The following is a 13,411-nucleotide window of genomic DNA, read 5'->3' as shown; positions in this document are numbered from 1 at the left end:
AGGTGCAGGGGCGGGGGTTCGGGTCTCCGCCCTAACCGCCCCCGACCCCCGCTCCCGTCCCGCAGGCAGCGCGCCCCCGGGCCCGGTTCCGGAGGGAGTGGTGCGCGTCTACAGCATGCGCTTCTGCCCGTACGCCCAGAGGACGCTGCTGGTGCTGTTGGCCAAGGGGATCCGGTGAGAGCGGGGTGCGGGGGGCTGGAGGGGGCCTCACGGGGCCCTCGGGCTCCTTCTTCGTGTGAAAGGCGCGGTGTTCTCAGCCTTTTGTGAGGGACGCCGCAGGTTACAGAGCCTCGGCCCGTCGGCCCGTTTGGGTCAGCCTTATGGAATGGAAGGGCCGGGAGCAGTCACCTCCGTGGTTTGCCAGAATCGCTCTTGGGAAGGGTCGCTGTGGTCGTTGGCAGCAGCTGCCTCAGCCCCGGGAGGACCCGGGTTCCTGGTCCTGAGTTCTCCCGCTTCACTTTTCTTCTGCGTGCTTGTCCGGCTGTTACCCCGAGAGCACGGCCCCTCCCTGAGTAGTAACTTCCCTCAGCACGAAGTTCCTGCTGGGTCTTGCTGGCAGAGTGCAGAGGGACTTGGCCTGGGGACGGTTCCACGGACTGCACTGCTGCCTTAGTTAAGTAACAGCAAGTGCCTTCCTTTTGGGGAACTAGTGGCTGCCGGCCTATGGGCTCTCTACGTTGGACGAGTCCCTGGGCTTTCCCCTGATGCCCAGGATTGATGGGAACCACTTCTCTTCCGGTGACCTGGAAAGGCAGACATTTGTTAGAGACCTGTGTTGTAGAAAGCTTTGCTGTAGGTTACAACACAGCCCATTCTTAAGAAATTTTCCGTTTGTGCTTAGAGTTTGTAAACTAGTTTAACTCTTCTAAGGGGAGAATTGGTTTCTTCTCCTTGAAAGAAATGTAAGCTGCATCTGAAAGGAAAAAATTTTTTCTTTTTTTTTGTTAAGAAAAAATTTTTTTTCTGACTAGCTGTCCTTTCACTAAAACGTGCATTTTGTGAATCAAATCGTAATCTTGAACACACAGAATTATTTACTAATGTTTATCTAAAACAAATATTTGCTGTATTAGTCAGAACTCTTATTGCAAGTAAGAGAAATTCAAACTGGATTTAAAAACAAACAAACAAAAAAAACTTTCCTTGGACTCATGGAATGGAAAAGCCCAGGAGTGGGACACAGCTGGAGTTAGGGGTACAGAGTCATGCGCTTTCCCTGTCTCCCGTGGACAGATTTGTAAAGGATCCGAGAAAGTATTTACCTGAATGGTAGAGGAGTCCTAGGGAGGTAGGTAGTCCCTTCCCGATAGAGCTGCACCAGAGGTCAGCCGGACTGGGTCGGGAAGACGCATGGTGTGCCTGCGCACCGGCTTGTTGGCCCAGCCTCACTCAGGGCTCCGAATGCCAAGCAAACAAAATGCATGTGTGTTCTAAGACACTTTCGATCCCCAAACCCCAGGACCTACCTTTTGTTTTCACAGTATAAATGTTCAGAAATATTGATTGTTCTTTGGCAAGGAGGCTCGGCTTTCGTGTAATGGTTGATATGAAAGTATGCCTACTGTTCTGTCAGCACATGAACTTTTTAATATATGCACACACACATGCTAGTGTTCAGACTGGCTGATCTTTTTTTCTACGGGGGATTACGTATTTATTTAGTTAGTTTTTTTAGTTTTTTGGGTTTTTTTATGACAGGGTCTTGCTATGTAATTCAGGCTGGCTTTGAACTCACGGTGTAGCCCAGAATGGTCTCAAACTCAGTGATCCTCTTGCTCCAGCCTTCTGAGTGTTGGGATTACAGGCGTGCGCTGCCCAGCAGGGATTACATATTTAAATCCTGAGATGAAATGCTATTTTAGCTACTGCTGTGCATGGGAAAATAGGAAACAAAAGGTTTTGGTGTATAGTGCTTTTGAGTAGCCTGTTCTATTGGACACTGATTCAGCTTTGAAAATTGTATAGACCTGACTTTAACAATTATGTGCTACTTTCCTTTCTCCTACTTTCTCTAATCTCTCAGGCAAAATACAAGGTAGGTCTTATTATAGTCTGAATATAGTCTGAATATCACCTGATTTCCTCTTGTTTTGGTTTACTCTGTGGTTGAACTATTTATTTATTGAGACAGTGTCTCACTATATAGTTTATTTTTTTTTATTTTTTTGGTTTTTTTCCGGTACCGGGAACTGAACTCACAACCTTGCACTTGCCAGGCAGGCGCTGTGCCGCTGAGCTAAATCCCCAGCCCCTCACTATATAGTTTAGGCTGGCCTTGAACTCTCAGCAATCCTCCTGCCTCCTGAGTCCTGGGATTGTAGGTGTGCGCCACCCAGCTTTACTTTGATTTTTAAAAACATGCAACATTCTTAGAAACATCGACACATGAGGATTTAATCTGAAAGTTCATTATATGAATGGATTTTTAGTGTTCTTTAATAGCCTTATGAAAAGCAAAGAATATTTTATTCATGTTAGCCAGATGAATTCAATGGAGTCGATTCATTTTGAACTGAATCAGAATAAGATGAATTTTAACATGTTGATTCCCATCGTGGGTGGTGGATACAGTTCAAGAAGTCACCTCATACCAGCATGTCAAAGGGATACTAGAATGCCCATGTTCACTGCAGCAGTATTGACAATAGTGTCCATCAACAGATGCATGGGTAAAGAAAATAATGAATACATACCATTCCACCTTTACAAAGCAGCACATTGTGCAGTATGTGACAACTGGATGGACCTTGAGGACATTATTTTAAAGGGATTAATTGAGAGGCAGAAAGACTCATATTGCATGATTCCACTTCTGGGAGGTACTGATAACAGGGTGTTTCTTAAAATAATACAGGTGTGGAGGGAATCATGGCAGAACTGACTCCTAAAGCTGGCGTCAGAACTGACCCCTAAGTGGACGGTAGGACCAGTTAGGAGTTACTCCAAAGTAGAAAAGGATGTTTCGCTTTCTTCATCGTCTTGTATGTATGTGTCTATCAGGCATGAAGTCATCAATATCAACCTGAAAAGTAAACCTGAGTGGTTCTTCGAGAAGAACCCTCTTGGTCTGGTGCCGGTGCTGGAGAACAGCCGGGGCCAGCTGATTTGTGAATCTGTCATCACATGTGAGTACCTGGATGAAGTGTATCCTGGGAAGAAGCTGCTGCCAGATGACCCTTACGAGAAAGCTTGCCAAAAGATGATCTTCGAGTTATTTTCTAAGGTATGTGGATAGGAAGTTTCAGCTATTTAAAAAAATTTTTTTTAAAAAAGCTAAATCAGTGCTACTGTTTACAGCTCAGCCATTTGGGAGAGAAAAGCCAAAGAGGAATATCCTCTTGTCACTTTGACATGTCCCGGAAGTCCTTCTGTGAATTAAGTCCCACGTACCTTCCAAAGTTGACCTTCTCCTCTCCTGAGACTGTAGTCCAGCCATACTGGGTTGTTTCAGCATTCAACATACAATTATTGGGTTAAATAACCCTTAGTTATTGCGGGCTGATCAGGCCCTCAATCTCCCAAGCGAGTGGACGGTGAAGGCTTAAATAAATGAGACAATGGAAATGATTTCAGGGCTCGAGGAGGGAGTGACTCTCTTACAGTTTCATTATTCTCTGCGTTTAGACCAAGACTTCTCTGGGCGGCCCATATTTATGTGGTTTACAGACAAAGGGGGGGGTACTAAAGAAAACAGGGAATCTGGGCAGGACTTTTCCAAGTAATACGTTATGTTAATTTAGGAGAACTCTGTTATCTCCAGGAAGGCCTTCACAGCAGGAGTGAGATGCCTACAGCTATAGTCTCCTTTAAGTTGATTGGAGTTGGAGCCAGATGTCCTCAGCTGTGGCCTTATCTTGTCCTTTGAGGTATCACAGCTTCACAGGCCAATACAAGCCTCAGCAGTGACCAGTGACTCACAGAGGTTTACTTACTATGAGTCCACTGCCCATCTCTAGACAAGGTGCCTAAGCTTCGGACAACTCACAAGTAAACACGAAAGCCAGTTGGTTAATATTAAATCCTGCTCAGAGCCACTTTGTAGTGGTCTCCAACACGATAGCTTCTCTCAGCTTTGCCGGAGTCTTCCCTCTTCTCACTTGGCTGGTTTACCTCCCTGTTTCTCTGTTTGCTGCACTGCCGCCTGCCAGAAGCTTGCCTGGGCTGCTAGGGCTCTCACTGTGTGTTCACAGATAGGCCACCTTCTCCTAGTCATTGCTAGTCGGAGCACTTGGTCTGCATGACTGCCGCCATTTTGCCCATGTGCTGCACGGGGAATGTGAGCTCCATGAAGATGAGTGTAGGATCCGACCTACAAGCTTGTACCTGACCTAGGGGCCTCAAAGGTGAAGCACAGAGAGACACAGAGTAGGTTAAAATGTGGGGCTGCGGGGATCTTGTCTCCTTTCCATAAAGAGCCCTGAGTGACTGGCGCACCTTGGCTTTATTCACTCAGATACGGGTACAAGCAACCAGTAAAAGAGCGTTCCTCTGTCTCCTACCACCCATGGTTCTTATCTGGGCAAACACGAGGATCTCAGCGCTTTACTTCTCCCTGCGCATGTCAGCACGCATGCACCCTGCCTTTCACAGAAGAGACCAGTGAGGCTTTCGTCTTACTGTCCGGTCTCCCTTACATGAGGGCTGTGTTTTGATCACCCTTGGTTTACTGCTTACATTTGTGGCCTGTTCAGCCATTTTCATTTGTGTCCTTGGAGAAAGTTACTTCTTACTTTACCTCTCAGGGCCTTCAATTATCCAAATAAGTACAATAATTATTCTTATAAGGTAAAAATCAGTTGATGTGAAACACCCAGAGCAGGTTCTGACACATGGTTCCTATTCAGTGTTAGCTTTTGTTGTCACAGCCAGAGTCCAGCGCTGAGCATAGTGTTCACCATAATGCTCATCTGTCTGAACAACAGATGCCTGGAGAAGCGTTTGCATCTTAATTAGCATCAGTGTGGGAAGTGCAGCTGGCAGCAGCACCACAGAAAGGACAAAAGGATTTGTGTTTAGATGACAAGAACAGCGATGTCCCGCTGAATCCCTATGAAACTACTACCCTGGTTAGTACAGTCAGTGTAGAGAGGAATATTTTTTATAGGAAAATAGTTTTAAAAATACCTAGAAGATGGGGGAGTTATAGGGAGACTATACTGTTTGAGGAGATACTCCAAAGCGGGGAGGAAGGTAGAGGGAGTCAGCTCGTTCACCAGGATGAGGGCACAGGACTGCCGGAGGAGGCTGCTGTCAAAGCTGGTGGAAAGTGCCTGTAATACTTACAAGAGGTGCTGGTGAGTTTACAAATTAGATTCACTATACTGTGAGGAAAGAAAATAAGCATGACAAGTAAAGTTGGAGATGCCTGCCGTGATCGCCCTGTTCCCTTTCAGGGGAAGACTTGGGGTATGTCCCACAGGACCCCACAGTCCAGGCCACACATAGTTCGCTGGACCAGGAATGTACCCCACCCCGCCCCGGCCACGCTTGGCCACCATCTTCTCTTCTGGGAACTTAGAAATGAACCGCAGAGACTAAGACAATAGAAAAGCTTTGAAGATACATACAGTTATTGGAGAGTTGAAACATCCAAGCCACATTAAAAATACATTTTTAGGGGGAGCAGAAATTAACACTGGAAAGGGAACTGATACATGGAAAATGATATGGCGCAGACACAGGGTGGGACAAAAAGTACAGTGAACATTTTGCATTTTAAAACATTTATTACAGTAAAAGATGCATTGCCATTAGTCCACCTCAAGATACTAGAGTACCCCCACTTGCTTAGGACACATTTATTGATTGTTCTGGGCAATGTGGGTTTTTTTTTGTTTACTGTAATTTTTTTTTTAAGGGTGATGTTTTCTGATCACCCCTTGTGCTTGAGGAAAAGCAGGGAGGAAAGACTAGGCAGGAAAGTGGAACCATGTACAGAAGGGCTGCCTGCAGTTCCCGTGAGGACATGGTTGGGATTTCAGGAATTTCTCGTTTGTACAAGGACATGCTTCTGTAAGTTGGGATGAGTGGACTTCTCTTACCGCGAGATTGTCTCAGAGGCTTTTATTGGAACATGTAGATACTTCTACCACAGCACGAGCCCATCTGTCAGGTCTTCAGTCTCTCGCAGTCATCTATTGTGTCCTTTCCAAGGTAGAAGTCAGAAAAGGTCTCCTGCTCTGCTCCTCTTCCAGCTGGGGCCAAGCCTGGGGTCAAAGTGCTTCCTACCAGGCACACAGACTGTAGCATTTAGCTGAGACTTGAGAGTGTGTGGGAGGAGCAGCGGCAGCTGCAGGGTTGAATTCCAGAATAGCAGTGGCGCCAGGGCTGGTGTTGCTGGCAGTTGCTCAGAGCCTGCTTCCTGCAGAAGTACAGGCTGTGGTGTGAGTGCTCGCTGCATGGGAGCAAAGGCCGCTTCACGAGGCCGCTTCTTGGCATGGGTTTTGGAATGTTCCGAGTTCCAGTCTGTTTGTTCAGCCTTTGAGTTCTGTGGGCCACTCCGTCTTTTAAAGAAAGGCTTTTACTCAGACTCACCAAAGTGGGGTTTATGATTTGTAACTTACAAAATCCTAACCAACACATCTTCGTCTACGGAGCTGTTTGTAACATAAGCCCTCGCTGAACACAGGGATTTGGTATACCCTGACTGTGCATGTTCCATCATACTCTCATGTAAGGAGGCCAGTGTACTTAGCCTCACACTGATGAACTAAACACTGTTCTCTGTCTAGGTGCCATCTCTGATGGTGAGCTTTTTAAGACTACAGCAAAATAAAGAAGACTGCTCTGGCATAAAAGAAGAATTGAACAAAGGCATGAACAAGCTAGAAGAGGTAATCATTCCTCCCAGCTTAGAGTATTATAATATACCCTGTATCTACCCTCCTTTTTCTTCCAGTTGGTCTTCATTCATTTCCCAAGTTACTTTTATGGTGATTAGGAATAATACCAAATAAAAGAAGTAATTCCTGCTGGATATAGCAGCTCACACCTATAGTCGCAGCCCTCTGGTAGGCTGAGGCAGGAGGGATCTCAAGTTCAACCTTAGTGAGACCCTGTCTCAAAAAAACAAAATAAAAGCCTGGTGATGTAGCTTAGTGTGAAGGCCCTGGGTTCAGGCCCCAGTACTGCAAAGGAAAAAAAATCCAACAGATTGCTATAAGCTGTTCCGCTTTCAATATAAACCAAAACACCAGAATTTAGTGCCAATGAATATGGGTGCCTGGTACCAAACTGTGTTATGGCTCGTTTTTAAATATTTTGCTGCGTTGATATTAAAATAACAAGGGAAAAAAAAATACTGCCCATGTTGCCATAATTTGTCATCTCTTTCCATTTTTTTTCTAATCCTGTTTCCAGTCATCATCCTTGTATTTAAAAGGAACTTCACTTTCATCAGAGCAGACTGTGTCATTCTTTTTCCCAGTTAATATTAGATAAAAAACATTTCTCACTGCAGAAACTTTGCCACAAATCACAGACCCATGAGAAGGCCCAGGGTGTCCTCTCTTTGGGGGAAAGCTGTCATCTGAGCCCTGGGATAGAGCCTTCCTCTTGGCCTTGAGATGTTCCATCTACAGCCAACCTGAAGCTTCCCTGAGGGAAGACATAGCTGCTGCTTCTTCTGGGAATGGATCCTAACATTTTATAAGTACCAAGTTTATGAAAGTTTTTCTTGAAACCTCCTTTTTTCCCACTAAGTTTCTATTATTACTTTGCTTTTTTTTTTTTTTTTTTTACATGAGGAATGAGTGAATTTTTTTGGTATGTATTATGTCTATTGAAATGGTTGTAGAGTTTTTTTCCCCCCTTTTGTCCGGTCAGTATGGTGTTACTGACAGATTTTTCTGGTGTTGAATTATCCTGGTGTATTACTAAGATAAGACCTACTTGTTCTCGACGGACTTTCACATGTGCTATAGGATGAGTAGTTAAAGGATTTTTGTGTATGTATTCAAAAGTTGTACTGGCCCATACTTTATTGTTCTGATGGTATCTTTTTTTCAGTTTTGGTATCAATTCTGACTTCTTAAAATGAGTTGGGTTACTTTCCTTATTTACCTAATGTCTGAAACCATTTGACAGGGATTGGCTGTTTCCCTAAAACATCTGAGCCTGGGGTCTCTTGCAGTAGGTTTTTCACTACCATTTCAGTTCTTTAGTGATGACTGATTTTGGGAGTTTTACATTTATTGTTTTGAAAACATTTTGGAAATTTATCTTTTTCTGCTTGACCGTGTGGGAGCAGAGCTGGAAAGGTACAGTCCTTATTCTCTAGATGATAACAGCTTAATAATAGGCAGAAGACAGGTCGATGTGAACAACCAGTCTACATAATATTGACTGGGAAGAACTGCAGATGTTATTTATAAAGGGCAAATTGGTATGGTGTTGGCTTAACTAGCTGGATAATATTGCAGTCTCCTTTAGTAATACCTTAATATCAATTCACCTTCTTAAATTTTAGAAACATCCTATTTGGTTTGGTTTTCAAATGCTTGTCAACTGTTTTAACAGTTAATTCAATCTATTTCCTGTACATTTTTATTTTTAAAAAATGACATGCAGAGAAGTACCCAAAGCATAGAAATACAATTGGACAAATACTCATAAAGTGAACAGAGTTATGGTACCAGCACCTATATCTTGAAACAAATAATTAGTTTGGGCTGTTTTGTTTGTGAACTTTATACAAATGGAATCATATAATATGCATTCTTTTGAATCTGTTTTTTTTCGCTTAATATTATGTTCATCTAGCTGTATAGCTCTTTCCTATTCTTTGTATAGTGTTCCAAAATTTGACTGTACCACAATGCATCCATTCTATTTTTTTTTTTTTTTTTTTTTTTGAAATAGGGTCTCACTGTGTAACTCGGGCTGACCCTGATCTCACTGTGTAGCCCAGGCTGGCCTTGTACTTGCAGTGAGCCTACTGCCTCAGCCTCCCGAGTGCTGAGATTACAGTCATCCACTACTGTTATGGCTTGTGTCTAGATGTCCCCCGAAGGCTCGTGCCCTAGTAGGTGGGGCTTCTTCAGAGGTGGCTGGGTCTGGAGTGTGTGGTGCTGGGATTGATTTATGGAGCAATGCTAGGATCGAGGGCACTAGGATTGAGGGTGTGAGTGCTGCCTCCCCTAAGGAGCCTGGATAAGATACAAGGGATGGAAAGAGCTGTGATTGTCCCTTGCTTGCTTTTGCTGTCTTCTTGCTGTGAACTGTTTGTCCTCTGTGACACCCCTCTGCCATGCCACCCTGCCTTGGAGCCAGCCGATTATGGAATGAAACCTCTACAAACTGGAAGCCAAATACACCTTCCCCCTGTAACTTTGGGTGTTGAGTATTTTGTCTCAGCAAGGACAGAAAAGTAACTAAGACAAGCACCATGGGCAGCAGCTCATTCTAATTCTGACAAACATTTTTATGTTTGCGCTATTGCAAATATAGTACACATTTCTCTGTATATCTTTTGGGAAACCTATATTACCAGATAGAAGTTCTGGGTCAAAGATGTGCATACTGTTCAAACACAGTTGTACCAATTTACATTTCCACCAACAGCGGTTACACACCTTTGCCAGCTGTATCTCCTTCCCTTCAGCCATCCTGTTGGACAGCATTTTGGTTTAAATTTGCATTTCCCTGGTGATTAATACAGCTGAACAACTACTGAAAAAAAAAAAAAAAACAAAACAACTGTTGGCCACTTGGACATCCTCTCTTGTGAAGTACAAGTATTGCTCATTTTATCGGATGAGTTCTTTGCTATTTTTCTTATTGATTTGCCAGAGTTTTTTATATATTCTGAATACTTGTTCTTTGTATTAGCTTTCTCATTTTTTTCCACTTTATTTTGTTGCTTTGCTTTATGCAACGGACTCCAAAGCTATTTGATTATTTTTCTTTTATTTCCTTTTTTCCTGGTACTGAGGATTGAACCCAAGGACTTGAGTATCCTGGGCAAGTGCTATACTCATTGAGCTATATACCTCCAGCCTTTGTTTTGAGCTTTCTGATCAAACACACAAAAGCTCAGCTTGGAAATGTCAGGATAAACCTGTTCTACTAAATCTACCTTCATCCCTCTGGTGGCGATTCTTACCAGACACACGAGTAAACCCTGTTATGTTGTTTGATGTGCAGGTTCTGAAGAAGAAGAAGACAACTTTCTTTGGCGGCAACTCTATCTCTATGACCGATTACTTCATCTGGCCCTGGTTTGAACGGCTGGAATTGCTGGAGCTAAACGAGTAAGGCATTTGAGTATTTTGTGCTTACAGGATGACAGCTACAATAGCATATGTTGAACTTTTTTCTGAACAAAAGTTAAAATACACCCGAGCGAGAGCAAGCAGATAGGAGAGCCCTGGGCTATCCAGAGCACTCATAGACCTACACTCCCTACTCCAGCCCCTGGGGCAGGAGGCTTCTGTGGTGATGATTGTTTTTAAGTTCATTACAGATCCATCAGGATGAACATTTTCCTAGGGACGCTGCTGCAGGAGTCTGTGACTAGGGCTACCTTCCACTTACCAGGGAGATTTCTGCTTTTCTAGACTCTGTTTTGGGTTTAGCAGCCAGCCACCTTGATTTACTCCCGTTTTTTAGAGACTAGGGCTGTTTAGGATTATTTTTAGTCATAATCTGGTGATAGAGTAAGTAATATTTAATTTCTTGGATGTCTTTCAAGTTCTGTTTTAAAAGTTGCCCGTCTGTCACTTGAAAACTTGGATAAGTTTTCACATTAACTGATCAAGTCACTTCACATTCATTTCAGACTGGTCTGTAAATCAAAGATTTTTGACACCTTTCAAATCCAGTATGTGTGCTATACACATTTTAAAGATGCTTTTAAAGAAAATTTTATTTTATTTTATTTTATTTTTTTTTGAGGCAGAGTCTCAATATGTAGTTCAGGCTGGCCTTGAACTCACTGTGTAGCCCAAGCTGGCTTCAAATTCATGGTGATCTTCCTGCCTCAGCCTCCCAAGGGCTGGGATTACAGGCATGAGCCACCATGCCCAGCAAAATAAATATTTTTAAAGGTGAAGGGAAAGCAAAGGGCAACTGCATATGATAACGATGCTCCAGGGGAGTCTCTACCTAGGTCGCTCACACCTCTCATTCTTCTTTCCTCCCGCAGGTGGGCAGCCCAAACTCCAAAACTTCAGCTCTGGATGGCAGCCATGAAGCAAGATCCCGCAGTTAAAGCCCTCTTCATGGACGTGAAGCACTTTCAAAATTTCCTAAAACTTTACTTCCAGAACAGCCCCGAAGCCTGTGACTGTGGGCTGTGAGGGGCAGGCGTCAGCAGGGAGCTGTGCTGTGCCCCTTTGCTGATACGAAAAGTTAACACGCTTTTGTTTCCCCACCCGCTCTCCTGTCTCATCTGCTCCTCTCTCTGACTTGAGGTCACGATGGCTTAACTGTGAGGGCCGTTAGGTCCCTCCTACTGAAACATGAGCCCGTGTACTATCTCAGGGTTCTCAGACGACTCAGGGCTCCGTCCTCGTATGTCCTGAAAATGCCCAGCATCATCTCTAGTCTCATGGGGACTTTAATCCAGACTTCCCACCGTTCACAGATCTCCACCGGGACACCTGACTGTCCTTTCAGGAGACGGCCGCCCGAGTTTCTTGTCTTCTGGTTTGAGTTGAGGAAATTTCAATTCCTACTTTGCTTTCTGTCATTTTCACGCCCTCTCTGATCCTGCTGCTACAAATAAACACGAGTTCCACCCCACCTCAAAGCTACGTGGCCTCCTATTTGGTCTTCCAGCCTCTGATTTCTAACCCTGCAATCTTCCCTTCCAGCCCCGTGTTGGGCGCACAGTAGGTGTCTCGTATATGTAGTTAGGTGCTGTGAAGGCATCGTCCAGGACACGAGGCGAGATGGGCAGTAGACAGTGCGGGTCACTGTTGAGCAGCTTGAACCACGTCTTTACCTGGCCGAGGCCCAGTGGGCTCCTATTCTGAGCACAGAAGGTGGTTCAGAGGGTTTGACTCCACTCCACAGGTTACTAACTGGTCCCGAGGCTCAGGCCTCGAGATGCTGGTAGGAAGATCTGGGGAGCACATCCGGGACACTGCTCAGAATCGCGGGCTGCCAGCCTGCGCCAACTTGGAGCTGCGCTCATTTTTAGGTAGGCCTCCCAATGGTTAGGGAGTATGTTAACGGGGATTGAACCTGTGGCCTTCGGACTGCGCTACATCCCTCCTCGACCCCTTTTTATTTTAAGGCAGGCTGTTGCCAAGTCTGTAAATTTCCCCAGCTGGGATGGAACTTGAGATGCTCCTGCCTCTGCCTCCCACGGTGTTAGGATTACAGGCCCAAGCCACACCCAGCTCCAAGGACGTTCTTGGAGTGCGTGACAATCACCAAGTGCCCTGCGCTGCAGTCGCCTGGGGGAGGCTGGCGGGCAGCCCGCGGTGATGCGGTGAGACGGCGCCCCTGGAAGCCAGAACCCACTGACTTCACAAAAGGCCTCCGCCCGCCCACCCTCGCCCGCGGGCCCAGAGGACCCGCCTCTGCTGCGCCCGGCCATCCGCCCGCCAGGCCCCGGCAGCTCGAGGCAGAAACCTCCCTGCTGCCCCCGCGCAGCGGAGTTCCGGGCGCCGCCGCCAGGCGCTGTGGATTTCCCCTCGCGCCTCCGCGGCCGGCCTGCAGCTCGGCTGGAGGTATAGCTCGCGGGAGCTAGAACACGGCGGTCCATTGGCTCCGCTCTGCCCATTGGCAGTTGCTTCCAAGCGCTCTTGGGATTGGCTGAAGCTCCGGTCGCGGTGACCAATCAGTGGGTAGGATTTCTTGAGCCGGGTTGGGGCCCCCTGCTGTCGCCGCCTCAGTCGCTCCCTTCCCACGGCCACGCCAGGCGCGTGAAGGTCCCTCGGCGTCTCTGCTGTCACCTGTCCTCACCAGCTCCAGGTGGGTCGGACCGGCCTGCGTTGTATTCGGAGGCAAGAGGGTCTTGAGATCAATTTTGAACTTAAGGGTTTCTGTGAATTTGGGATCCCAGAGTGGGATTCTTGACTTTTAATCTTGCCCTGTTGAACCTTCAATATTTCATCAAATAATTTAACTTCAAAAAAGTTCTGACAAGCCGGACATGGTCGCACACACCTGTAATCCCAGCACTTTGGAGGCTGAGGCAGGAGGCACGCCACAAGTTCGAGGCCAGCTGGGACTCTGTAGTGAGTTCGAAACCGACTTGAGCCTGAACTGCATAGCGAGATCCTGCCTCAAAAAAAAAAAAAAAAAACAAAACAAAACCCAAAACACACCAAAAACAAACACCCCCACCCCCCCAAAATAACCAAAAACTACCATGGCCGAGACCTAAAAATAAAGGCCAGATCTTTAAAGCAAGCATGTTAAATATACTGTTCTTATTTTTCTGGTGAAGACCACCCCAACC

General features: G+C 45.7%; 2 protein-coding genes across 2 annotated transcripts in view; both read left to right on the top strand.

Moving 5' to 3' along the window:
- Positions 1-11,749, top strand: LOC102025126 (glutathione S-transferase omega-1; the record flags this gene model as incomplete). The annotated part of the gene is given in 5 exon segments (XM_005403783.2): positions 1-174; positions 3,001-3,223; positions 6,732-6,833; positions 10,144-10,250; positions 11,144-11,749. Coding segments are annotated over 5 exon segments (645 nt in total). The 3' UTR covers positions 11,298-11,749.
- Positions 11,750-12,394: 645 nt separating this feature from the next.
- The window catches only part of LOC102024233 (glutathione S-transferase omega-2), a 20,214-nt gene continuing 19,197 nt past the window's right edge, over positions 12,395-13,411 (top strand). Inside the window, exon 1 of the mRNA XM_005403780.2 lies at positions 12,395-12,794. The gene's annotated coding sequence lies outside the window, so the exon portion shown is untranslated. The remainder of the gene's footprint in view (positions 12,795-13,411) is intronic.

The sequence above is a fragment of the Chinchilla lanigera genome, unplaced genomic scaffold (assembly GCF_000276665.1).
Source record: "Chinchilla lanigera isolate Chin_1 unplaced genomic scaffold, ChiLan1.0 scaffold00084, whole genome shotgun sequence".
NCBI classification, from domain to species: Eukaryota; Metazoa; Chordata; class Mammalia; order Rodentia; family Chinchillidae; genus Chinchilla; species Chinchilla lanigera.
Note: the sequence above shows the minus strand (reverse complement) of the source record. Positions and strands in the feature narration are given on the sequence as shown.